The sequence below is a fragment of the Poromitra crassiceps genome (genome assembly GCF_964638095.1).
Source record: "Poromitra crassiceps genome assembly, chromosome: 17".
In the NCBI taxonomy this organism is placed as follows: Eukaryota; Metazoa; Chordata; class Actinopteri; order Beryciformes; family Melamphaidae; genus Poromitra; species Poromitra crassiceps.
In genome coordinates, this window is record NC_139635.1 from 34,754,383 (window position 1) to 34,780,131 (window position 25,749).

Genomic DNA, 25,749 nt, shown 5'->3' on the forward strand with positions numbered 1-25,749 from the left:
TTCATCACCTCATGACAGTAGCAAGACGGCACACATCTCTATCTTGAATGGCACGTAACCCCCGGCAGTGTCAGTGCCTTGCTCCACCTATTGGTTTAGACAGGGAATAGAATATGCGTTATAATGTGTGTAATACGTCTGTCTGTCAGTCTGTCTGTCTGTCTGTCTGTCTGTCTGTCTCAATCAGTTAGTGAGAGTATGATGTGTCTGTCTGTCTGTCTGTCTGTCTGTCTCTCTCTCTCCGTCAGGTAGGTGGTGAGATTATAGTCTCGCTGGCCAGCCTCCCCTCCCTTCCGTGAGAGGAATCTGGCAACGCTGGTCACCATTCTGGAACTGCGATGGGCGGCGTTTACAATCCAACTTGCCATTTTCAGCCTGTAGCAACGAGCTAGTGTGTAGGTTTCTGCCGTTAGCTTGCTAGCTAGTTAGCGTTGTTGTTTTCACTAAGGCAGCAGCGGGCTATTTATAGCGACACACGGGGAGGAGGGAGCGGAAGCCGCTCTGATTGACATGGTCGGAGCCAATGACAGAGCTTCTTAAGCGGGGAGCGGAAATCCTGCGGCGACTGAAATGGTCGCCTCCAATGGGAGAGCAGCTGTAGAGCAGGGGAGGGCTTATTGCCAGCAGCCTGTTTCTGTGCAGCCAGACTCCTCTCACGGAAGGGAGGGGAGGCTGGCCAGCGAGACTATTGAGATTATGACTGTGTCTGTCTGTCTCTCTCCGTCAGTCTGCCTGTCTGTCTCTCTCCGTCAGTCTGCCTGTCTGTCTCTTTCCATCACGTTGTTAGTGAGATTATGACCGTCTGTCTCTGTCAGTCTGCCTGTCTGTCTCTCTCCGTCAGTCTGCCTGTCTCTCTCTGCCAGTCTGCCTGTCTGTCTCTCTCTGCCAGTCTGCCTGTCTGTCTCTCTCTGCCAGTCTGCCTGTCTGTCTCTCCCCCCGTCAGTCTGCCTGTTTGTCTCTCTCCATCAGTCTGCCTGTCTCTCTCTGCCAGTCTGCCTGTCTGTCTCTCTCTGCCAGTCTGCCTGTCTGTCTCTCTCTGCCAGTCTGCCTGTCTGTCTCTCTCTGCCAGTCTGCCTGTCTGTCTCTCTCTGCCAGTCTGCCTGTCTGTCTCTCTCTGCCAGTCTGCCCGTCTGTCTCTCTCCGTCAGTCTGCCTGTCTGTCGTTCTCCGTCAGCTTGTTAGTGAGATTATGACAGTCAGAACACTTGATCCAGCAAGGTGTGGTGCAGTGGAGTGGTGGATAGTGTTTCCTATTCATCCCAGTGTCCTATGGCCTAGTTAATGAGCGACGCCAGGACTCCTCTCCACGGTCCATCTCAACGTTGAACACAACTACATCTAAACGCCTGGGAGACCTGCAGCATACGCGTCTGTTCTGTTCTATAAAGACTAAACCTGTTGTCCAGAGCTTTTGTCTGGCTTCTTCTGTGTGTGTGGTTTCATTTCCTTCATCCTACTCAGCTGACACCAAACAGGGCTCTGACTTCTCAGGTTGTTTGTTTCAGTTTCAGTTTTTGGACACCTAACACATTCATGTCTAAAAAGGCAGGGTCGCCACACTTTTGTAATGATACATTTCAAAATCACGAGGCAATAATTCACAGAGATGTTCACATATAGCAGTCTAGTAAGTCCTCTAATGCAAATGTGTTTCCAGTCGTGTTTGTTTACCCATCAGAATGAATCATTAACACACTTAAGATAAACTCAAAGCAAGCTTGAAATCCTCAGCATGACTTAAGTGCTAAGGTGAGCAGCAATGACTCAGAGCAGCAGAGAGTGATACTGTAGACGGGAAGAAAGTCTATCAAGCTTGGCCTGGCAGCAATTTTGAGATGACGGACATGAGACTGAAACTCAGTTTCCGGTAGGCTAAATTCAAGCACTTTTAAGGAACTCTTTATAAATCCAAGCACTTTCGAGCACTCTTTTTGGGGGGGTAATTCAAGCACTTTGCAGAGCTGTGGCAGCAACCCTGAAAGGAGACCACACAGCTCTCAAGTATCTCCAAAGTGAAAAGACCCCCGTCGTGTCCACTCTGAATTCAATGGTCCAGTAATCTGTGTGTGGTCTGAGATTAGACCCGATATGATGTCTGTCTCGGTGCCAACTAGTGCCATGGCTGTAGGCTGTAATAAGACTAGTGCCATGGCTGTAATAAGACTCGTGACTAGTGCCATGGCTGTAATAAGACTAGTGCCATGGCTGTAATAAGACTAGTGCCATGGCTGTAGGCTGTAATAAGACTAGTGCCATGGCTGTAATAAGACTAGTGCCATGGCTGTAGGCTGTAATAAGACTCGTGACTAGTGCCATGGCTGTAATAAGACTAGTGCCATGGCTGTAATAAGACTAGTGCCATGGCTGTAGGCTGTAATAAGACTAGTGCCATGGCTGTAATAAGACTAGTGCCATGGCTGTAGGCTGTAATAAGACTAGTGCCATGGCTGTAGGCTGTAATAAGACTAGTGCCATGGCTGTAGGCTGTAATAAGACTAGTGCCATGGCTGTAATAAGACTAGTGCCATGGCTGTAGGCTGTAATAAGACTAGTGCCATGGCTGTAGGCTGTAATAAGACTAGTGCCATGGCTGTAGGCTGTAATAAGACTTGGCTAAGGAAGTGCAAGTCATTACACACACATCATTTACCTGATAGCAAACGCAAGTCATTACACACACATCATTTACCTGATAGCAAACGTTTTCTGTTGCAAACACTGGCCGGGACAGAGGAAGCACCTGCCCTGCCATGTCTTAAAGGCAAATAAAACAGGTTTTTTTCACATCTCACTTTAAAACAAACGATAATAAAAAGGTCCGAGTAGAAGTCATAGTCGCAAGTGCAGCGGCACAATTTATCGTGTGTTCTCAATTCTCAATTCATTAATAGTCATAGAAATCTGAGCTGTTGTAACATTTCATTTTGTGTCGTTTCAAAGCTCTGTTGTAGCTGAATTAGTCAGAAATGCTAATATCAAATTCCAAAGGGGCAGCAAATTAATTTAGTTCCCAAATCCCTGAGATGAACAATCATGATGAACAATATTATATCAAGCAAAATTTATTCGTTTTAGTTTTTTTTTGGTGCCATTATTGTGCAGCCCCTAGTCACAAGACCTTCAAACAGACAGATGCAGGGTTTAGGCTTACAGCTTGCACTTTCCCAAAAGCAAAAAGAGAAAAGTCCAAGCTGTCACCAGACATGTTGAGTTGCTGGCACAGAGACAACAGCTGTCACGCTGAAGAGCAATCTGGGCCATCTCCAAAATGACTATAGCTCCATCCAGCACAGCCCAACAGCCATCTGAGGCCCGATAGACCAACTGTGAAAATAAACACGCACACCCCAGCTCCAGTGGGGAAGAGGGCGATTACTGCACCGGGGGCCACACACAGACACGCGCACACACACACACAGACGCGCGCGCGCACACACACACACACACACACACACAGACGCACACACACACACACACACAGACCACCACCCACTGCTGCCTGTGACATCAGTAAAGCCAGCAAAAAAAACAAGACAACTGTTACTGTCAACCTTTGCGCCCACATGGCCGGCAAAATGGAGCAGATGTATGTGTGTGTGTGTGTGTGTGTGTGTGTGTATGTGTGTGTGTGTGTGTATACAAGTCTAAATAGGGTGTGGTTGAATCAGCAGGCCTCTGTGGTTCAGAGCCATACGCTCTGTGTCCATATCCAAACAGAGGAGGCAGGACAGGAAGTGTCCTGATGAGTGGAGATGGATGGACACAGATAGCCTCATCAGGCCTCCAGCCAGCCGGCCTGCTTATTCTCTACACTTTATTCTCACAGTCTGTCTGTCTGTCTGGGAGATGATGCGAAACAAGCCTGGAGCAATGTGTATACTATCACTGTGTGTCTGCGGTGCTCAAAAACACATTTAGCGACTTCATAATGTAAAACAGCATTTTATCTCCTGTGCTGCTAGCACTATACTATTCCTGACCTGGAACTTGTAGCCTCATGCAGGCCTACCTGTGGTGCTCAATTTGACTGTCTTTCTGGTATTTCATCTCCAATGCTATCACTGTAATCTATTATTATAGACGTACAGTTACTTTTCACAAGGGGAGTCCCTAATGAACCACCAAGGTTTGACATTCCTCTATCAAACAGAAGCTGTGAACCCAGCAAGTATAACAAGTCTTCAACAACATACACAATGTAACCTGGGGCTGCGTCTAACGCCTCCAACATATATAGGCTACTGTGCTGTTCGCATTTGAATGTGAACGGTGGCACAAAAAGGACACAATTCAGCCCTACTTTAGACTGTGGTAACGAGGCTCCAGAGGCGAGCTGCCTGCATCAATCAATAATTCAACCATTTCCACATCTACTGAAGACTATTTACTTACTGTGTCAACCACGAGGATATACAGAGTTTATGCGACCTACAACAGGAGGAAAGGAGGGTGTTTTCTGGCAGGACAATGGCGAGACTCCCAGGCCCCACTGTCTGTCTGTGTGTCTGTCTGTCGCGTCCTGGTGCTGCTAAATGATCCGGACGATCCTCTCCTTTCTCCCCTGGCGTTGCGTTCCCACACGGGACGCCTGGTCTAAATGAATGGACGCTGTGCTGAATGCCCAGCAGCAGAGCAGTCTTCTTCCGACTTGAGGAAAGCCACCGCGTTTGGCCTACAATACAAAGTGGACGCGCTTGTTCCTTCCAGGCGCATCTCTGCTAGCTCACATAATATAGATCACATTGTCGCTCGCATGTTTAGATGATGGCTCCAGAGAGCTAGCTTAACGCTACGTGGCCTGAAAACAACAATGGGGCCTGTGAGGGTCCTAAACTTCCCTGCGGTTTCAAACGCGACCGTCGCGTCTTCTTCTTCCCGACTATTGTTTGGGGGGAAACATGAGACCCCCGGCGCCCCCGAAGCCCCCTTTCGCTTTCTCGCGGCGTTATAACGGCGCGCACACATCCACACGGCGCCTATTGGCGTTTCAAAACAATTTACACATCGGGGAAAAAATACTACTTACTTATTCCAGATTGTCCATTCAGGTATTTTCTCACTTTCCACTTCTTCCCACTCCTCCCAGCCCGTAGCGCCGAGCAGCGCGCCCCGCCTCCGCTCCAGTTTGGCCCCTCCTCTGTTTTCCCTGGAGAGACTTCAAGGCCTGCTGGGAGCCGGGCTGTGCTTCAGCCAAACACATCTATTATTACTACGATACGTTACTACACTATACACTAGTAAATATGACTGTGCAGTATCGTGACAGCCAGGAGTAATAGTGGTAGTACTCAAATATATTTTGAAGAAACGTCAAGAATCAAGTGTTTCAGTGCCTCAAATCAGTAGGTTTTTAGAGCCATTATTATGGTTCTATAAGCCGCGGTTATCAAAGTGGGCCCCCCAGGGGTCCTGCTTGAGAGGGTTCCAGGGGGTCCCCAGCAAAAAAGGTACTCATTTATTTTCACTATATTTCCAACCATAACACAATGACACAATGTATGACTATTTTGGTCATGGGCTTCATGAAGTGTGACGACCCTCCCACTCTCCTGGTATGGCCCCGTCCTGCAGGAGCCTGGTGTTGGGGTCCTTTAGGCTGATTGGGTGCACCTAGGCCCTGTGCACTCATTGGGCTTAAGACCTTAGAGACGGTTCAGTCTCTCTCCCTCCTCACCGATGCACCTTTTGTTCCGTTAAGTTTGTTTTATAGTTTGTGTTGTCGTTATTTTCCCTTAGTTTTAGTTAAATCAATTATTGTTTTAACTTTTACTTTGGTTTATGACTCCCCTCATGTTCTTCCACTTCCCAGCAGGGAAACAGTGCCCTCTCTGCTGTGGTTACAGGTGGAAATCACAAATAGCTTCCGTTTCAGGATCTGCAGATACTCCTATGCAAGTCAACAGCTCTCTAGACCCAAACGTCAAATAAATTCTCAATAGGCTGTTGACATTAGTTTTCAGTCGAGTCCATTTTTGCATTGAACTCAAATCACTATAAAAGGAAAAACTGGAAAAGAAGCCATGTTTATTCTTCTTTATCAAGGCATCACGCAATTATTCCCCAGTTGGTCATTGGTTCCGGTCATTAAACAAATATCCATCATCACATTAAAACCTCTTGCATGGTGTCATCAAAACATTTCAAAAGTATCTGTATCATTAAAAGAAACACTGTGAAAAGTTACTAACCAAAAGAGCGTAAGTCAGGGTTTAAACACATTTTCCGTTTCAAAACACCCAAAACGTTCTAAACAAAAAATTAATTTCCTGAAAGGATTTGAAGATTTTGGCTGCTCGTGGCTAGTGTCTGTCAACTAGGCCAGATCAGATCCCTATAGAGGACACAAATATCACAATATGTGAAATTACAGTGAGTCTACAACTACATAAACGTGTAGTTATGTGTACTGGGACTGTACAATGATACTTTTCATCAATTTCCACACTTTGTAAAACCTTCTAACTTTTTAAGGGCCTACACCTTATTTCCAGATTTTGCCAAACCTTCATTTTTAATTTGACCATTCATTCATCAGCTCAACCCAAATTCCCAACAAAGTGGTTCCTTTTGATTAGAAATGACTGATAAGTTAACTACAGATGGAGAAAAGACAGCTATTGCACATACCATCACAATCTCTCACAAAGCTCTCTCTCTCTCTCTCACACACACACACACACACACAAACAATGGTCAAATGATTTAGTGCCTATCCCATGGTACAGTGAACGAAACATTCTTTGACAATAAAAAGGAAAACAAAACTAAATCAAAAACAGAAATATGAACATCATTTACACTGGAGCCAGACCAGTGATTTCTGACCCTGATGAGTCCAGATCCATCCAGGCCGATCCAGTCCTTGTGTCCCGCCTCACCTGAGTGAGTCCATCACCGCCGAGTCGTCGTCATAGTCGTCGATAAGCTGCTCTGCTGCGTCGAAGCTGTCTGTGTACCTGTTTGTGTGTTTATTAGAAAAGGCCCTGTGTTTTGGTTGGTTGGGAGAGTAGTAGTTGTAGTAGTAGCAGTAGTAGTGGTGGTGGTGGTGGGTTTGCAGCCCCTCTGAAGGCGCGTTGGTCAGTAGGTGGCGTTGGCGGGCTCCCGTGCCGAGCTGAACAGTATGTCGGCCTTGGAGTTGATGATGTACGTCAGCAGCAGGGAGGATAGCAGGATGGCCACACCCACGCCCAGAGTCAGCATCTAGGAGGGGAACAGGAAGTGACACGCTTAAAGCCCGCTCCAGCCAGTTCAATGGCTGTTTAACAGTAATGTTCCTTCTAAAACACTCTGTGAGCGCCCCCTATAGAGCTCAACATGACCATCCACTTTTTCCTCAGCTCCCGTGATGGAAAATAATTCCCCATTCATTTTCTCCATAGACATTTAGAAAGATCCTTATATAACCAGTTTTAAGGCTGGAACCAAGCTAACCAGCCACCTACTAAATCATGAGTGACCATAAAACATGTCACTCTGAGCAAAAAACAGCATTTTTATTTTTGCTCCACGTGAAATGTTATGGCAAGATTGGCTTAGTCTGCAGATAAATCACAATGACAAAATCCATACTAATTTAGACTCAGGTGTGAATAAACTACAGGTTAAGAACTTTTTTTTTTTAAATACAAAAATGTGAAATTATTCGCAAGTTATCGGACAGGAGAAGCAGATACTGTCCGGTAAAATAAAGCTTAGGTCAAATGGAGAAGAAAAACAAAGCAAACAAAAACACCAATCAATCAGTGTAAGTCTATTCTGTCAGTGTGTCACAGATCAGCAGAGGGCGGGGCTCACCTCCAGGTCGTGACTGGCCACCAGGAAGATGCGAGCTCTGATGAACTTCCAGCGTGACTCCGTCCAGGTGGAGTAGTCTTTGGAGCTGTACTGATGCAGGTTCAGCTCGTGGTCGAGGACCGGGGACACGGCTTTGGAGAGGCGCACCGAGGAGCGCACGCAGAAGCCCTCGCGCTGTGTGCTGTTGGGAGCAGGCAGCGAGCCCTGCACCCACAGGTAGGAGAACATCTGCAGGAGACAGGGGAGGAAGAGGGGGAGACACTTTTTAGGATTACAACTTCTTTAAGAAGGACAATACGTGAGATTTTCACTGCTCCGTAGCACAATGTGACCGTAATATACAGTATCTGCAGCGGGTTGATAGGGTTGTGGATCAATACCAGTCACTCAACCATTACTGTGCTTTGCTTTCACTCACTTCCTGGAACAAAAAACTGCCCGCCCATTGGCATTTCAAGACACTCCCTCCAGTGTCACATCCAGCTATTTACATTTTGAATACAGGTTTGTTTGTACTACATTCAAACAGAAATGGAAGGAAATCGCACTTGACAGGTGCAATAATTGAAACACGCTTTCCCCCCGCCCAGCCGCCATTCACCATGAGGAAAACTAGCAAGGAAAAGAAGAGTGGAGTTAGAAAAGAAAGTCATTTCAGTGAGCACAATATTAACTCATTGAGTGCCAGCCACTTTTGGAGAACGGACGCTCCCAGTGCCAGAGTTTCAGAGCTTTTTTCAGTGATTTCTCGAGGCCCACAGAATATTGTGTGATATTACTATGTAAACAATGAACACGCAAAAAGAACGATGAGACTCTTTTCTATCATCAGCAAAAACAGGTTTATTGATATCATTTTCCGTTCTTTAGTTATCAGCCGGAGAAGATAGCTTGATAAAAAAAGAGCAGTTTTTTTTCTAGAAGCTGAGATAATGGCCCTTTTGTGAAATTAAACATTTCAAACACATCACTGACTCTGAAGCTAATTTTCTGATGTAGTCACACCTCAAAAATAATTTCCTTCAATAAAACAGTGAAGGCCAGGGAATTTTGTTTGGCAGAATAATATTTTTAGCTGCAACCAGCAGCGCTGGCCCCTGCGTGCGCTGCTGGTTGCAGCTTCTTTGCTTTCTTGATTTGCTGCTGGTGGGCATCGGATATTCTGGCTTGCGTTTGCCAACCCTGTCCTGCTGCCTGGGCCTGTCTGGGTCAGTGTTGTGTGCTGCTCTGCGTGCCCCCCCCCCCCCCCCCCCCGCCCCGCCTCAACTGCACACTCCTCCTGTATGGGAGGTGGCTCTCTGCTGAATTTGCTCTGCACTGTGAAGGGTGCGCGACATCCAGCTTTTTTACAGCCTTCCGCGTGTGCTTGTCACCGGCTCCTATGCTTCCAGTTGAGAATAATAACTCCACGGCTGATCATGCGTATGGGCTGTCGCAGCGGACATGGAGGAGCTCAATTGTGGGAGCAGATTGGCTGCTGCTGCTGTGGGCACATCTAACGTTAAAACGCTTCATGCATATCGATGCATACGGATGCGATGCGATTTCCGTTTCCCCAACGACTTATTCTCTGTTTTTCTCTGCCTTTCTGTTAACCTGGAGAGCACTGTCGCCACCTAAGGGTTCTGTAAAATAGGTTATAGACCTCCAATAGCTACAATAGTTGTACAGGAAATGCGGAAGGCTTTGATCGACGTCCCGTCAAAAAACGCATTGGACGTCGAAAGACGTCCGTGGCACTCTACGTCACTATTTAATTGGACGTCGAAAGACGTCCATGGCACTCAATGAGTTAAGAAGAAAAAATGAAATGGGTTGAAAATGGAAACATAAAAAAACTAGAAGGGCACTCGGAGAGCGCAGACCTCTGCCAAGGCCCGCTATTATTGCTTGTTCGTGCTATTATTGCTTGTTCGTGCTATTATTGCTTGTTCATGCTATTATTGCTTGTTCGTGCTATTATTGCTTGTTCGTGCTATTATTGCTTGTTCGTGCTATTATTGCGTGAGTCGGATCCACTCCAAAATGTAATGGCTTCTTCCGTGGCCCATGCTACATACACCCTTCCACCAAGTTTGAGGAAAATCGGGCCAGTAGTTTGCTGGTAATCCTGCTGACAAACAAACGACACCCGAAAACAGAACGTCGTTGGCGGAGGTATTAAGCCATGGAAAAGGAGGGAATGTAGAAACAAAGGGCAGACTGCACCGTCTTACATCTGTGCTTTCTTTGTCGTCGTCATCCATCTTCTGAAGGAGGCAGTTGGGCTGGGTGGTGTTGAAGGCGGTGCCGGTCAGGTTAGCCAGCAGGTACTGGACCAGGCGCGTGGAGGTCCGGGCATGGCTGGCCGACAGAGCCACGCCAACGTAGTACTCTGGTGGATCCTTCGCTGAGGGGACAACGGAGCAGGGCGGACAAAACATCATGTTTGCGTCTGGAGACAGTGTAGCGCTCAAAAACACGCAGGCAAATACGATTTACCCCCCCCCCCCGCGGCTCTGGCAGCAGGCCAGGCCAGGGGCAGGAGATGCCCCTGTCAGGACACTCACTCACTGAGGCAGTCAGTCAGTCAGTCACTCACTCATGGACGTTTAGTGAAGGGGTGGAGCTAGGGAATAGGTAGGTCTAGTGTCCTCTAGAGAGAGAGTGGTGTCAGCGGAGACTCATTAGCCAATGAACAGCCAAGAATGGGTCTCGCGCTACTTTTCCATGCTAAAATAAAGCTGATAATGTACAATTTGATAAAAAAAAAAAAAAAAAAAAAACTTTCAAAGTACAACACAAACTGTCCATTTTGCTGCAACGCGACAGTGCTGCTTAATCCAGGACCTGGAACTCTTGAGAGTAAAAAAAACTGGTCCATTGGAGTGAATGGAGATGTCGCAACTCTTCTTACACGGCTCTGGGTAGGTCGTAGACTGAGAGTCAGGGTTTGAAGGGTGGGTATGGGGAGTGGCTAGGGGAATGTGGGTGGCGGGAGGGGGGCATGGTCAGGAAAGGGGGGCGGGGCTAGGGAAAAGAGGCCATAGCTAGATAGGAAGGATGTAGTGAGTCGGGGATTGAGGGGTGGGTAGGTTAGTGGTTGAAGGGATGTGGGTGGTTAGGGGGTAGAGTTAGCGGTAGGACCATTTTCCATGTTGGAAACGATTAGCCGTGTTGTTGAGGTAGCCCCAAAACATTGCCTAAAGTGCCATAAGGCTGAATGGCCACACCAGTGCACTGTGGGCTTCAAGGTATTTGCGCTTGTTTTCTAGTGTCTCCTCGACTCGGTCTCCCTCTCAGCTTGTATACTGCCTCAATAATGGAAAACTAAATATCTCATCAAAATGGTATTAGTGGCATCTGAAACATCCCCAAAGACACTAAGAAACTAATGAACGGTACATCCCAACTCACTCAGAAGGCTCTTGAGTTCTGGGGGTATTACTGCCTGGAACCAGGAGTTATTTGACCGTACAAGGAAGCCATACAGCATCTGGGTCACCTGAGCGGGAGACAAGCAGACAGACATGGTCACTTCTGCAACACACACACACACACACACACACACACACACACACACACACACACGTAAGTCAATAAGAGACTTACAAAGAAAAGGCAAAAGAAAGCTGTTCTCGTCTGAAAGAGGTTATAACGCTACAGAGAAGAGCTAGAGATAAAAACAAAGCTCAAAAGAACACGTGTAAGTAAGACAGCTATATCTTGAACAGATATTTGATTGGTTCCCAGGGCCCCAGTCTTACTATTTGAGGGTCTGCATTGATTGAGTTGAGCACTTGGTCGTCTGCTCCACCTGCCTGCTTGTAGAGAGCGCGGGCCGTCATGGTGGCCACCTCAGTCAGAGCCTGACACACACACACACACACACACACACACACACACCCACACACACACACATAGAGGAAAAACAACAAGACTGAGTTACAGCGTTCCCACACCTTGTTCTTAAACATCCAATCTTCGCACTTTCTCGAGGCAGGTGGCACGTGAAACAAGGACGCACATTCAGATGGCAGGAGACACACGTGTCGACAGTGGAACATAGCCTCTTTGCTAATGTTAATTTAAAAACGAAAAGAAAAATAAATTCAAGTACTTTCAATTACCAACGTCTAGTCATGTCTAATTTCAAAATCATTCAAGGCCTTGGTTTTTTCTTTCTCAAATTCATAAACGTTCAAGGATTTCAAGGACCCATGGCATGGGAACCCTGCAGTTATCGTCGCCACCAAGAAACTCGACTCTGTGCTCAACAACAATAGTGTTTAACTCATTGAGTGCCATGGACGAACATGTTCGTCAATTGGTTTAGTAACGTAGAGTGCCAAGGACGAACATGTTCGTCAATTGCGTTTTTTGACGGTGGGACGTTGATCAAAGCCTTCTGTATCTCCTGTACAAATATTGTAGCTATTGGGTGTGTATAACCTATTTTACGGACTCATTAGGTGGCGACAGTGCTCTCCAGATTACAGAAAGGTCCCGCAAACTGCAGCAAAAAGCCGTGATCAAAGAGAAGCCGATGCATGCTGCAGCCAGAGCCATATAGATTGCTCTGTCTGCAGCTGACGTCGGGCTGCGAACATCAGTCAATCCGCGCACACAACTGAGCTCCTCTGCCTCTGTCTGTCTGTCTGCATATAGTTTCTCCACATGATTATCCGCCAGAAAGGCAGCACCCGATGCCGAAGGGCCAAACCTATCCCTGCAGTCCCGTTTGGCATTTCCTTGTCGCGCTGGGAGACGGCCGGGAGCTGCCCGGCGCAAAAACGGAGGCTCCGAAAATAGACTGGGTGCGTGTGGGGAGGAGTTTGCAGCTGAGGCGGGGAGAGGGGGGTGGGGCACGCAGGCTCCACAGAACTACACCACGTCACTACATCAGAAAATATTAGCTAGCGTCAGTGAATGTGCTTGAAATGCTGCATTTCACAAAAGGCTGAATATCTCAGCTTATAATTTGAAAACTGTCTTTTTGCTCAAAACAGCCTATCTTCTCCGGCTCATAACTAAAGAACGGAAAATGGGATCAATAAACTTTTTTTTGCAGATGATAGAAGAGAGTCTCCTCGTTCTTTGTGCGTGTTCGGTGTTTACATAGTAATATCACACAATATTCTGTGGGCCTCGAGAAATCACTGAAAACGCTCTGAAACTCTGGCACTGGGAGCTTCCGTTCTCCAAAAGTGGCTGGCACTCAATGAGTTAAGAGTGTGTTTGTGATTTATGCCAACAGTGTATTACCGTAGCTGCGTCGGTGACAAACTCCAGCTGCTGCTCTTCTGTCAGGTTGCGGTCGGCTGGGTAGGTTAGGTTCAGGGATGGCGCGTTATCATACATGCTCTCATAGTACCTGCGCACAGCAGAAACATATTCAACATGGAGAAATATATGGAAGTTATAACAGATCACTGGACGCGATGAATGACTTTTTTTTTTAATCCATTAGCCATCATGGCCAGTGGACAAAGTCAGTTAATTGCCTGCTCTGCAATAAACTGGAATAGTGTTAAATGACAGCACTGGGATGAAGAAAACCAGAGTCACCTATTTTGGAAAGCAGACTGGTGATCTGTGATAACGACACCAGGGATCGGCCGAGCTCGCAGGAAGCGTTGGAAGGAAGAGGGCGGGAGCGGCTGAGAGACACCGGGCTCGACCAATGAGAAGCTTAGATTTGTGGCAGCCGACTGCAAGTTGTCTATGAGCTGCCTCACCTGAAACAGAACACATTGGAGGGGAGCGATGCTGATGGTTGGACTCCTACTCAAAACCTAAATGTTATATAAACACTGCAAAACCTTTGATCAGTAGCCTACTTTCACTCACTGTACTACATGTTGTCCTGCAACATCACCACTCTGCTCTAATAAAGGACAGAGGCTGTCGCTCCTCCCTTCATGCCTGAGGAACTTTCAATGATCTTAAATGCATTAGTTCCTTAACGGTCATATAATATTCTACATGATACAACAGATTGGACAAGAGGGCATTCCATCCGTGCTGATATTTAGTATAACATTAGTATAACAGCACGGGACACTTCACTCTGTATGTATTATCACTCCGCTTCACAGCTAATGTAACCTTGATTAGGTTGCGTTTGCACCTAGGACAGCGATGAAATAATTTGTGCTAACCTCAAAGTAGCTAACATTAGCTTAGCTAGCTTGCAGTTGGGAAAGTGCAGGCAACACGTTTACCTGTTGCTTGGCAACACTTGGTAGTGCATTCCTGAACTAAATGTTTTTCTTGCCAGAGACAAATAACAGACAAAAATCATCTGTTGTCTGAAATGGCTTATTTTTTTTTATATCATTACATGATAAATAGCATTGTTTTATACTATACAAGTGTCGTATAAAAGCAATATCACACTCAAGGTCCTGCTGTTGTTACTGGATATTGTCACGGCTGTGTTTATCGTGACGATATACCGTACAACAGCACTCCCTCTATATTATATTACTTAATCATAGTGGGTTGTATTGTTAATTATGAATTTAAGAATTCTGCAAATGGAGTGGCTAGGGTTCAATCTTAAAGTGTCCCTCTTTTAGCCCTAATTCCAGTGTTGGGAGTAGCTGGTTACTAAAGTAGTTACTGTAACTTAACTACTTCTTGCAGTAACTAGTAATCTAACTAATTACTTTTCAAATTGAGTAACTCAGTTACAGTTACTACAATGGTAACTGGGCTAGTTACTACCGGTAGTTACTTTAGGAGATGAAAATAACGGACAACTTCCTGAATCCTTCACTTCAGAGGATTATCCGGTTTCTGATCCTCAGACCTAGTCCGGGGAGAGAGCTGCAGCTGCAGCCAGAGCCCCAGAGGCTAATGACCTTGATAGGCTATAAGCCCCAGAGGCTAATGACCTTGATAGGCTATAAGCATCCCCAATAAGTGAATGTTCAATGCCACACGGTGGCACAGCAACACTAACATAATGTGTGCATTAATCAACAATCGAGGCAGACTTTTACAAGTAATGCAAAAGTTATTTTCCCTAGTAACTGATTACTTTGAAGTAACTATTAACTTTAAAGTAATTCAATTACTTTTTGAGAGAAGTAACTAGTAATTGTAACTAATTACCAATTTTCAGTAACTTGCCCAACACTGCCTAATTCTAGTTGTAGTGCAGGTTGCATTTCTAAAATATCATTCAGCATCCTTCAGCGTAATAAACACATTAATGGTACATTTTCTAACGACATCTCCTTGAGGTAAACTGGGCTAAATTATGAATGAATGAATGAATGAACAAGTACATAAATACTAACCTGAACATTGATGCTGCTGTTCCTCCTGGACACAGGGTCAGAGTGCAGCCACAGGTTCGAGTCCTTACGTAGTCCCACCTAGCGGGGGCAAAAACAACAGAACGATAACATAATATGTATGAGAGTACGGTTCACCACAAACAACGTACAAAGAGTGTCAACGTTTAGAAAATCACAGGAGTAGTAAGTCACTTTTTTGCGCTGTCATGATTAGGTAAACTCCACCCATCTGATACACACGCAGAAAATGATTGGTCCGTTTAGAATCCGTATGATTTGTACACAATATAAAAGACATACCTGCCCAATCTCCACAACCGAGTGAACATTGTCCAGGTCGATGGGAAAGCGTCCGTTCTCCATATCGTACACCATCCGCGAACTGCCGATGTAGTCGAAGGCTTCCTGTTTCAAACGGGAAGAAAATCATTCAAGCCACATTTCCACGGTATCGGCTCGTCTTGATTCGCCATTTTTGGCTTTCCACTGGGCAAGTACCGGGCTACCACCTCTGTGGCGGTTCTAACCCGGGCTGATGCACTACTGAAACGTGATGTAAAAACACTGCCGACTGGTCACAGAGAGAATTGTCTTGTGTTGCGCGCACACATATGCTAGTGGTAGCTACCAGGTTAGCATACCCCGTGTGTAACAATAGGATTTCCCAAACTCTCCTGTTATTTTCAGCAGTCAACTATTCAGAAATAGCCAATCTTCTCGCTGATGGTCTCATTTGCTCATGAAGGTCATACAGTGGCACCAGTATTTCATAACCAGTTAAAAGTTCCATGTAGGGGCTTTAATTGGACCTGTATGGATTGCTATAAAAGGGAGCCTCTGAGGCTATCTCCTTATATACACAGTTTTCACAGCATAGCGTCGCTATGACGACCAGTTGTGGGGGTGGGCACTATTTGCGGTGGAAAACCAACAGGTACTACCCAAAAGCGAGTAGAGTAGAGACGACACTATCTATGCGGTGGAAATGCGGCATAACATCACTTTCTCTAATGCACTTACATTTACTGTAATAAACAACTGTGAGAATATGCCCCAGCAGACTGACGCTTTTAGCCACGAGCACTCTGACAGATACTTGTGGGAGATGCTAGGTTGTTTCTCCTGCTGGTGCTATGATGAAATATTGAAAATCGTTTGAAGTGCAGAGCTGTCTTTTGATTAACCTGTAACACTTGGCCGACTGAGCGCTAAAACAGGCTAAGAAACAAGTAGCAGCGAGTCCATTTGATTGAAAATAAGAAAAAGAAGCCAAGCCAGCAGCACTGTCAAGAGATTCTCCGTGTACACCTAACTTACCTATCTTTACAACATTGGCTGCTGTTTTACACGTTAGATAAATCTTAGAACTTGGCATGTTTTTGCACTCCAACACTCCCAAGTGCAAGAAGTCAAAATTACTACAACTTTTACCAAAAGAGCACTGCACTTCAAACTCATTTTTAAATTTGAGTCTTATAGCAAATGCTTTTTTCTTTTGAATAAATAAATAAATAAATAAATAAAATCATAAAAAAGAGTGGTGCCAACTGAACACAGGGGCTAACATAGCATAGATTGAACAAAATCGCAATCAGTTGAACCGCCATTTAAAAATGGATGTGGGTTTGTCAATGTGAAAATGTGTCATCTGAAAGAACTGACTGACCCCTTGGAAGAAGGCGTAGAGGATGGTGCGTGGAGGGTGGGCCTCCTGGCTGATGTTACGCAGGGCGTGAGCGGCCGCCAGCAGGGTGACGAACCCTGTGACTGTACCCTCTGCTCCCGGAGCAACCTCCCAGAAGAACGACCTGCTGTCCAGCTAGGAGAGGAGAGGTGAGGGGAGAGGAGAGGAGAGGTGAGGGGATGGGAGGAGAGGAGAGGAGAGGGGAGAGGAGAGGAGAGGTCATACACAGTGGCATGGTCTACATCATGGCTCCATAAATCAAAGTGTGGAGGAATGTAGCCCATCTCGTCTTTTGCTTTAGTTGCGATGCATTACAGTTCAGCAAAACGATAAACCATTTGCACACGTTTCATAAGGAGCGATATTACACTTATGTACAACAATTACTTTTTGTAAATGCACATCTCAATATGAATTCATAATCAGGCAAAGTCCTAACCTTACCTGCTTTGATAGCACTTACACTTAGGCTTTTTCCTCATAGCTCATATTTTTAATAAGTGAACGCTGGGGAAATTATTTCTTGAAGACACAAAGCACAGGAAAACATTATGACTTATTGGACCTACCGCTCAAATTGGAAAGCTCACTTGGCTTCCAAAGTGAGTGAGGTAACTGCAGCTAGCGGCCGGGCAATTCAATGGTTTTCATGAAAGTAACAAATGTTCTACTATAGTGATTGTGAAATATTGCGTTAGGTTTCCTTCACCCCCATTGCCTTTGCTGGGGAGAGAAAAGAACAAAAAACAAACAAACAAACAAACAGAGGAAGATGTGCCGTTTCCATCCACTCACCCTGGCCGCTGCGATCACCATGCTCTCGTTCTGCTTGTGGCCCATGGCTGAGTCTGAGTTGTTGAGAGGCTTGGTAGAGGCCCAGACATTAAAGTCACCCAATGGGTCACATACCATCTCTAAAGGGCGATAGAGGACAGGATACAGACATGGATATTGGTTAGAGATAATAACAAATAAATAAATAAAACAACAACACTACAATTTCAAATTGACTACTTCGAGGGGGGGGGGGGGGGGGGGGGGGGGTCAAGGAGACTGCCTTTTTCCCACTACTTTAAATGTTTTGTGTTAAAATAAGTGTTGAATGGCTCTATATTCTGACAGTAATCACTGAAATAGAGTGTTTGGGTCAGTGACTTGAAACCCCCAACTCCCCGCTGTCCTCTATCTCTCTCCTGCAGTCCTGCAGGCAGGGCGGACGTATCTCCGCAACCGTAACTCGTAGAGACTTACGGATGTTGGATTCGGGGTGAAAAAATACATAATAGTCCTTTATAAGAATCATGATCTGACCTTCCATTTCCCAGAAAATGTCGACTTTTCTCTGATTGGATCAAAATTGACATTTTCTGGGAAACGGAAGGTCAGATCGCGATGTCTATACGAGTTACGGTTGCGGAGATACGTCCGCCCTGCATGCAGGACTACGGGAGAGAGATAGAGGACAGCGGGGGGTGGGGGGGGGGGGGTTTCAAGTCACTGACCAAACACTCTATTTCAGTGATTGCTGTCAGAATATAGAGCCATTTAGCACTTACCGGTATTTTAACACAAAAACTTTGCTGAATACATGTTTAAAACAGATCAATTCTACCATTGTGTCATTTTATCCCTGAGATTTATTGGAAAAGCCAATTATGTAGAAAGTGGAATTCACATGTACAGCATGGCAATTCATAATGCAGCGTCTTCCCTAGTGCCATAGACTGTGCATAGTGCATGCACACATTGGCTGTATTGTTCTCTTTCCTATGTACTTGCATTGCAGACATTGATAGGGATTTTTTTTTTTGCCATTGGGCACCTGTTGATAGACGTGCGTGTGTGTGTGTGTGTGTGTGCGTGCGTGCGTGCGTGTGTGTACACACCTGGGTTGATGCTGAAGTTGATGTCATTCCTCCTCATGCAGGTGGCTGTGTCCGTGACGGCGTGCATGTGGGAGAAGAGCTGCATGGCACACAGCGGGTATGCAGGAAGGCTGCCGTTCACCACGCGGTTATGCTTTGAATAGCACTGTTAGCGGAGAAACACGTAAACACACGAGTTTTCACATTCTTCTCGAGGTCAAGAAGCCACAACCCGTCACTCATTCTGGCTTCAGGGTAAAAAATTATCATCTTGATTGCAACCTAATCTCAGGAATGAAAGGAGAAACTGAGCTCTGATGTTGTCGTAATTAAGTAAGGATTTATATTACAGTAGCTAACACCAGAGGCAAGAGAGGTAATCTTCCTGGAATCCATCTAAATTTTCGAATCAGACAACTATGTTAGCGTAGCGACAAGTTAAACACAGCTGGAACTGAAAGTACAAAGCAACCACATTAAATAGGATTAACAGACATAAAGACCAGCATCTAGGTCGTCGTCTACGGCGGGCGAGCTTCGTGCGATTGCGTCATGCTCACCTCTCGGATGACTTTAATGTCGCTGTCGTTTTTCAGGGAGAAGATGGGGAAGTCAAACTCCTCGTAGGAGATACCGTTCCCGCTCGGGTTCCACACCGTCACATTACAGTGAGCCATGGTTGGATCATAACTCTCTGAATAAACACCTGAGGGGCACAGTGCAGACAGAGACAATTTGTCAGTGGCGGTAATACCAAAGAGCGCAGTGATAGAGCTTGGTAGTATTATGGCTTTTATACTTGCTGCTTTTTCAAAGTCGTGCAAATGGATACGAATTTAAAATAGTCGAAAGCAAGAGAGATCGCTATCTATCTAGCTCCCTGATTACTGCAAGAGTTAGCATAGTTACTACCTCCATTTTCCTATTGAGCACGACAAGAAGCTGTGCTTTATGCAGACAAGGAAATGGTCATGTGTGTGATGAAGATGATGAAGTCCCCTCAGCCATCCAACAACAAATTTCATGAAACAAATTTCATGTACATTCAATGTAAACTCTTATCTAACTCTGACTGTAAATTCATGTAAATCCACTGCCTATTTAACATATATTTAACTCAGTCTGTAAATCTCATGTAAATCCAACGTAAATTCATATTTATCATCCACAGAACACTTCACCACTCATGTACACATTGTATATATTGACTCGATTTGATTGCACTTGCAACCTTGCGATTGCCGTTAGTTATCTTCCTACTTCTTATCCCTGTATATTGATGTAACCGCTACGCTGCATACAGACACTAAGACAAATTCCTCGTATGTAACTTGCATACTGTGGCAATAAAAGTGATTCTGATTCTGATTTGTAATCTGTTTTGACCAGTAATTGTAGTGCCCCCTTGTGGCCAATTGGCATAAAAAAAAAAAAAAAAAAAATTTGAGTGCAGCTCAGTGTACTATTTATCCCAAGTTTCATCAGAATCTGATCACCGGTGAAGATATTGCATTTGGATGGATGAATGAACGGTCAACAGTAAAGAGACCGGTTTAAAGCCCTCCGCCCAATTATCAGCATGACTGGAATGCATCTATGACCACTTTGATTGCTTGACTGAAACTACCTGTTGTATCTATCTACCGTATATATATCTATAAATCTGGCAATGTGGACTCTGTTTCAAGAATGTTGTCTGGCCACAGCAATACCGTTTTACGTGCGATCGGGCTGAAACTTTCAGGGGGGTGTAAAGAGCAGCCGTGTGGGTGACCTGACGGAGCCGCATTTTTTAATTAGGGCAGATTAATTGCCCTAAGGCTGATTGCCTTAAGGCTGAGGCTATAGTTCAGTGATGATGTCACTGATGACATCACTTCACCTGTATTGTCATTGGGACAGGTGGTAACATGCAGACCCCCACCGACTCACCTGTATTGTCATTGGGACAGGTGGTGTGCGGAGAGAAGCCCTCAGTGGGGTTTGTCATTGGGGCCACGACAGCGACCCCCGCCACCCTGCTGGAGCCGTTCTTCAGCTGCATCATGACCTCTCTGAGGAGCAGAGGGTGGGCACGGGAACATGGAAATAAATACAAGCACATGACATGTACAGGGGGAAAATGGATCAAATACTTTTATTAGCAAAGATAGCAAATATGCTCTTCTTCAGTTCCAGAGAGGAGGGATTCACCACAATACAATGAGCACAAGAAGGCAATCACAGCACTTTAACACATTGAGTGCCAGCGACGCCATATGGCGTCAAGAGAAATTTACCGTAGAGTGCCAGCGACGCCAAATGGCGTCAATAACTCCAAATAGTTTTTTTGACGGGGGGGTGTCGATCTAAGCCTCTTACATCGCCTCTTACAATATGAGAGCTATTGAATGTGTCTAACCTATTTTACAGAACCCTTAGGTGGCGACAGCGCTCTCCAGATGAGAGAACGTGGAGTAAAACACACAGAAGAAGTCATTGGGGAAAAGGAAATCGCATCGCATCCGTCCGTATGCAGCTGCTTCATTGAAGCATAACGTTAGCTGTGCCCCTGCAGCAGCCAATCTGCTGTCACAATTGAGCACCTCCGTCCGCTGCTACAGCCCATCCGCATGTGGAGTTGTTATTATTCTCAACTGGAAGCATGGGAGCTGGTGACAAATACACGCGGCTGTAAAAAAGCTGGATGTAGCTGACTTTTCAGTGCAAAGCACACGCAGAGCAAACGCACCCACAGCAGAGCCCAGAGAGACACTCCTCCCACAACGGGGGAGAAGGAGGGGGGGGGGGGGGGGCACGCAGGACACTACAGCATACAACAGACCCAGGCAGCTGCAGCAGGCTCGATGCACAGAGAGCAAACAAGCTAGAATAGGCTATCTGATGCCCACCAGCAGTAAATCAAGACCAGCAAGAAGGTGTAGGGTCTGCGCACGCAGGGGCCAGCCGCTGCTGGTTGCAGCTAAAAAATATTATTTGGCCAAACAAAATTCCTTTGTTTTCACTCTTTTATTGAAGGAAATTATTTTTGAGGTGTCATTACATCAGAAAATATTAGCAATGAGTCAATGATGTGCTTGAAATGCTTCATTTCACAAAAGGCTGAATATCTCAGGTTTCTAGAAAAAAATGGCTGTTTTTGGTCAAATCAAGCTATCTTCTCCGGCTCATAACTAAAGAACGGAAAATGGGATCAATAAACTTTTTTTTGCAGGTGATAGAAGAGAGTCTCATCGTTATTTGTGCGTGTTCAGTGTTTACATAGTAATTATTAAAGAAATTATATGACTGTTTTAAAATGCATTGCGGCCTATGTGGCACAGTACAGCACCTTTTGCCCAAGGGCCGTGGCACTCAAAGTGTTAAATACCAATGTTGTATATATATATAAATTTGGACTATAATTGACAACTTATCATTGATTCAGCTTATATAAATGTTCCTGATGTGCTAGTAACAACCCACCAATTTGCTGACTCCAAAAAGCTTGAAACAAATGCAAATAATTATTTGTAGGCATTATTTGCCTAGGTACACAGAAAAGATCGAGTGTTTGAGGAAGTGAGATGTATTGTCATCAGAATCAGTGCAGGCACTCCCTCCACATGACACCATGGGTTATTGTACCTGGTAAAGAGCGGGGAGTCCAGTATGACCATATAAGGCGGATTGGGCCCAGTGGTCAGGACCCAATCCAGGGTTTCCTTCGACTCCAACACATGGATCACACCCACGTCACCTGATATAGAGGCTGTGAAGAGGAAGAGAATATCAGCAGCTGTGACACGGTACACTAACAGCTGCCTATCCAGTTTACTCACAACCCACAGCAGTCAAGTTTAACCATGTGTGTGTCCACCAGACATCATTACAAAAGTACTGGCAAGGTTCTGAGAGGCTCTGGGATGAAACGCTTTGGTGCAGTGCAGACAGAAGTTCTGCAGGTGGGTTTTGTAGTCCAGATGTTACCGGTTTTCAAGGGCACTACCGTACTGCTGCTAAGGTACTGCCGCAGGCAGTGGAGGTAATGGTTGGACTTTTAGCTGTGGCCAGCAGCTCTATAAGTCACTCTTGGTTGGTCGGGCCACAAAAAGTTCACCACCCTTTAGCAGCCACAGTTTTTACCCTAGGAGACTGAGATTTGGCACGGAGGTCAAGTGTGTGTGCGTTCATGCCTATCTATCTATCTATCTATCTATCTATCTATCTATCTATCTATCTATCTATCTATCTATCTATAAATTTGGCAATGTGGACTCTGTGTCTCTGTTTCAATAATTTTGTCCGGCCACAGCTATGCCGTTTTACGTGCGATCGGGCTGAAACTTTCAGGGGGTGTAAAGAGCACCCGCGTGGGTGACCTGACGGAGCCAGATTTTTTAATTAGGGCAGATTAATTGCCCTAAGACTAATTGCCCTGAGGCTATAGTTCAGTGATGATGTCATCAGATGACATCAGTGATGTCAGTCTGAGGTTCACGAGAGAGACAGAGAGAGGAGGAGAGGGGGAGAGAGAGAGAGGAGAGGGAGACACAGAGGGGGAGAGAGAGAGGGGAGACATTGCGCGCATGCCAAATAGGGCAGGCAAGGCCACGCAGCAGCCGAGCTGCACGATGGGCGAGCCCATGCAGCGGGCGTGCCTAGGAATCGAGCGCGCAAGATGCCTAGTTGGCTAAAAGGGGGGTGGTGGGTAATTTCACTGTGGAGTGGATGACATCACAATGGAGTGGATGTTGTTACACTGCATTTTGGAAATTCACATATCTGGTCGCAGCTATTAGTTTAGCGAATGCGTGCTTGTTTTCTGTTTGTTTGCACCAGTAAGAGTCCAACAAGATGTCAACTGAAAGCTGAGAATCCACAGATGCCAATTTGTCTTATCAGTCTACGACCAAACCTCTCTGAACTAGCAGCCAAAGAAAGACACTTCCTGCTATGGCAGCAATAATGCCCCTGGACCGGCAACATCTGTATGACAGCACCACATAATAGACTAATGGCTTTTGACAAGCAGTCGTTTGCCTCTATAAATGCCTATTCTATCTGCACATCAAGTACCTTGATCTCATTTTCCAGAAAGTCACTTCTAACCCTGATAGTCAAAGAGCTGATAGCATAGTGTGATACCCAGAGAAGTGCTTCTTACAGTTTAAATATTTCCCGACTTGAAGTGCCTGGAGCAACCGCACAGTAAAAGGAATGTTCTGGGGAAAAAAATCTTTTTTATCTTGAGGCAATAAAATTCATTTTTCCTACAAAAGGCAACTGAAAAGTCCTGGCACTCAGAGATAGAGGGCTAGTGCACACACACACACCATATATCTATGATGTTGCAACAACTTTACAATACATCTGTGTTACTCAAGTGTCAAGTGTGTGTCACTCTTCTGTTAGTTCACTCACATTGGCAACCTATTTGATGCGTTGCATTGAGCAGCCGGACGCATGGGGCAGTTTTGTTGAGCTCCACGTAAATCTTCTGTTCGACTGAATTACAGCTGACACCTGCAAGGGAAAACAGTACTGTAACTGTATATGGACACTGGACAGCAATATCATATAGCACATTTGTGACCAAGACAGCAGCAATTTTATTTATTTATTTCTGATATAGATGTGTGGGCATTGGTTGCCCACAAAACCTAAAACGACAAGTAGCCTGCCTTATCTGTCACCATCAGTGTTGTAGGAATCGAGTCCTGGACTCGTGACTAACTTGAGCACTGATGACGCGGACTTGAGCATTCATGCAGTCGCTCTCGGAAGTTGGAGACTCGGGCTTGTTAACTGTAAAGACTTTTTTTTAATATGCCCTAATAATTTGGCATAAGCTATTGATAGCTATATTAAAATACAGTGACCTTATTTGATTTTGTGCAAGGGCAGGCACGTGTGTTCCACCTACATTAATGCTATGTTCAGTAACTCTGGACTCTGACTCAGGTAATCTGACTCCACTCAGACTCTTCTTTGATGACTCGGACTCAACTCAGAGACTCGAGATATCGTGACTCGATTACAACACTGTCACAAGTAAAAGCACTCAAGCTCATTCCTAAAATCTAGACTTGATAGTATCAAGTTGATACTACAAGACGCCATCCTTCACTGAGTTAGTTTAAATCACTTTTTATTATGTGCTATTTCTCCATGTTACTCCACTATTCTTTTGTCTCTATACAAATAGCACATATGCCTATGGCAGCAGGGTCAGGGTAGCATAGTTGGAAGGTAAACTGCCGTCCAGATGGCTCACGCCTGGTGGTTCAGAGTGTGCCTCTGCCTCACCTGTGCGTAAAGGCCTCACCTGTGCGTAAAGGCGCACACCATCATCCCTGTACCCAAGCCTTTGAGCGATGGAACGCCACATATTTCGTTTAGCATGGGACAACAATTGGAAAAGTGACACCATATAAAGCAAATATATTTCACTGGTCAAGTGTGGGCAGGCTATATTTTGGCAGAGACGCATTTGTGTGCAAGCTTCCATAAACCCCGAAATATAATTTCTATATTTTTGATTAAAGGTTAAAAACCAGCAGGGCAACATTGAAGCAGGCTATTCAACATAATAGACTGTATGCGTCATGTGAAGCAGAGGAGGAGGAAGTATCGGGGCTCCAGACGCCGGGGCCGCTCCAGGGGAATCACGAGCAGTCACGCTGATGCTGAGTTTCAGGGCAGAGTCGATAATCTCTGTGTGACTGCTGGCTAGAGGCTAATACAGAAGTCATGTAACAGACTTCACCAACAATAGATGATATTTTACATTACTAGTAAACTCTTTGCTGTCGGGAACACGTCAAGTGTCATTATGAAATGTGTAAGCCGCAATAAAACTTACAAAGACCTGAACAGAGCAGAGGGAGCAAGGCAAGCTTTAGCTAACATTAGCTAACGTAGCATTCGGCTAGCCCCTGAGCAGCTAGTTAAACACAAAGAACCCTGCCAAGGTAACCGGCTGAAGCACAAACGTATTCAGCGAATGAACAAACGTCTTGATATGAAAATTAAAGACATGTCAGAATACAACTTACCGATGAGAAAGCAACAAACGATTAAATTAATAACCCATTTGGTCGACAGCAAACCCATCTTCCTGGTTTGAAAAACAAAAAACA

General features: G+C 45.4%; 1 protein-coding gene across 1 annotated transcript; it reads right to left on the reverse strand.

Annotated features, from left to right (window-relative positions):
- Positions 1 to 6,017: 6,017 nt before the first annotated feature.
- On the reverse strand, positions 6,018 to 25,742 carry ncstn (nicastrin). Its single transcript, XM_083653327.1, has 17 exons — positions 25,666 to 25,742; positions 24,032 to 24,133; positions 22,256 to 22,379; positions 20,561 to 20,682; positions 19,189 to 19,334; positions 18,650 to 18,794; positions 17,559 to 17,677; positions 16,746 to 16,898; positions 15,380 to 15,484; positions 15,080 to 15,157; positions 13,341 to 13,510; positions 13,038 to 13,146; positions 11,540 to 11,641; positions 11,190 to 11,277; positions 10,010 to 10,182; positions 7,794 to 8,021; positions 6,018 to 7,199 (listed from the first exon to the last, which is right to left on the reverse strand). The coding sequence occupies exons 1-17, from the start codon at positions 25,721 to 25,723 to the stop codon at positions 7,077 to 7,079; spliced, it is 2,145 nt and encodes a 714-aa protein (XP_083509453.1). The 5' UTR covers positions 25,724 to 25,742; the 3' UTR covers positions 6,018 to 7,076.
- Positions 25,743 to 25,749: the final 7 nt, after the last annotated feature.

Excerpts from the sequence above, each read along its gene's own strand:
- ncstn (XM_083653327.1), bottom strand. The coding sequence starts at position 25,723 with ATGGGTTTGCTGTCGACCAAATGGGTTATTAATTTAATCGTTTGTTGC. Across the intron at positions 20,683-22,255 it reads GACTCCCCGCTCTTTACCAG|AGAGGTCATGATGCAGCTGA; the intron begins GTACAATAACCC and ends TCTGCTCCTCAG. Across the intron at positions 10,183-11,189 it reads AGAACTCAAGAGCCTTCTGA|CGAAGGATCCACCAGAGTAC; the intron begins GTGAGTTGGGAT and ends TTGTCCCCTCAG.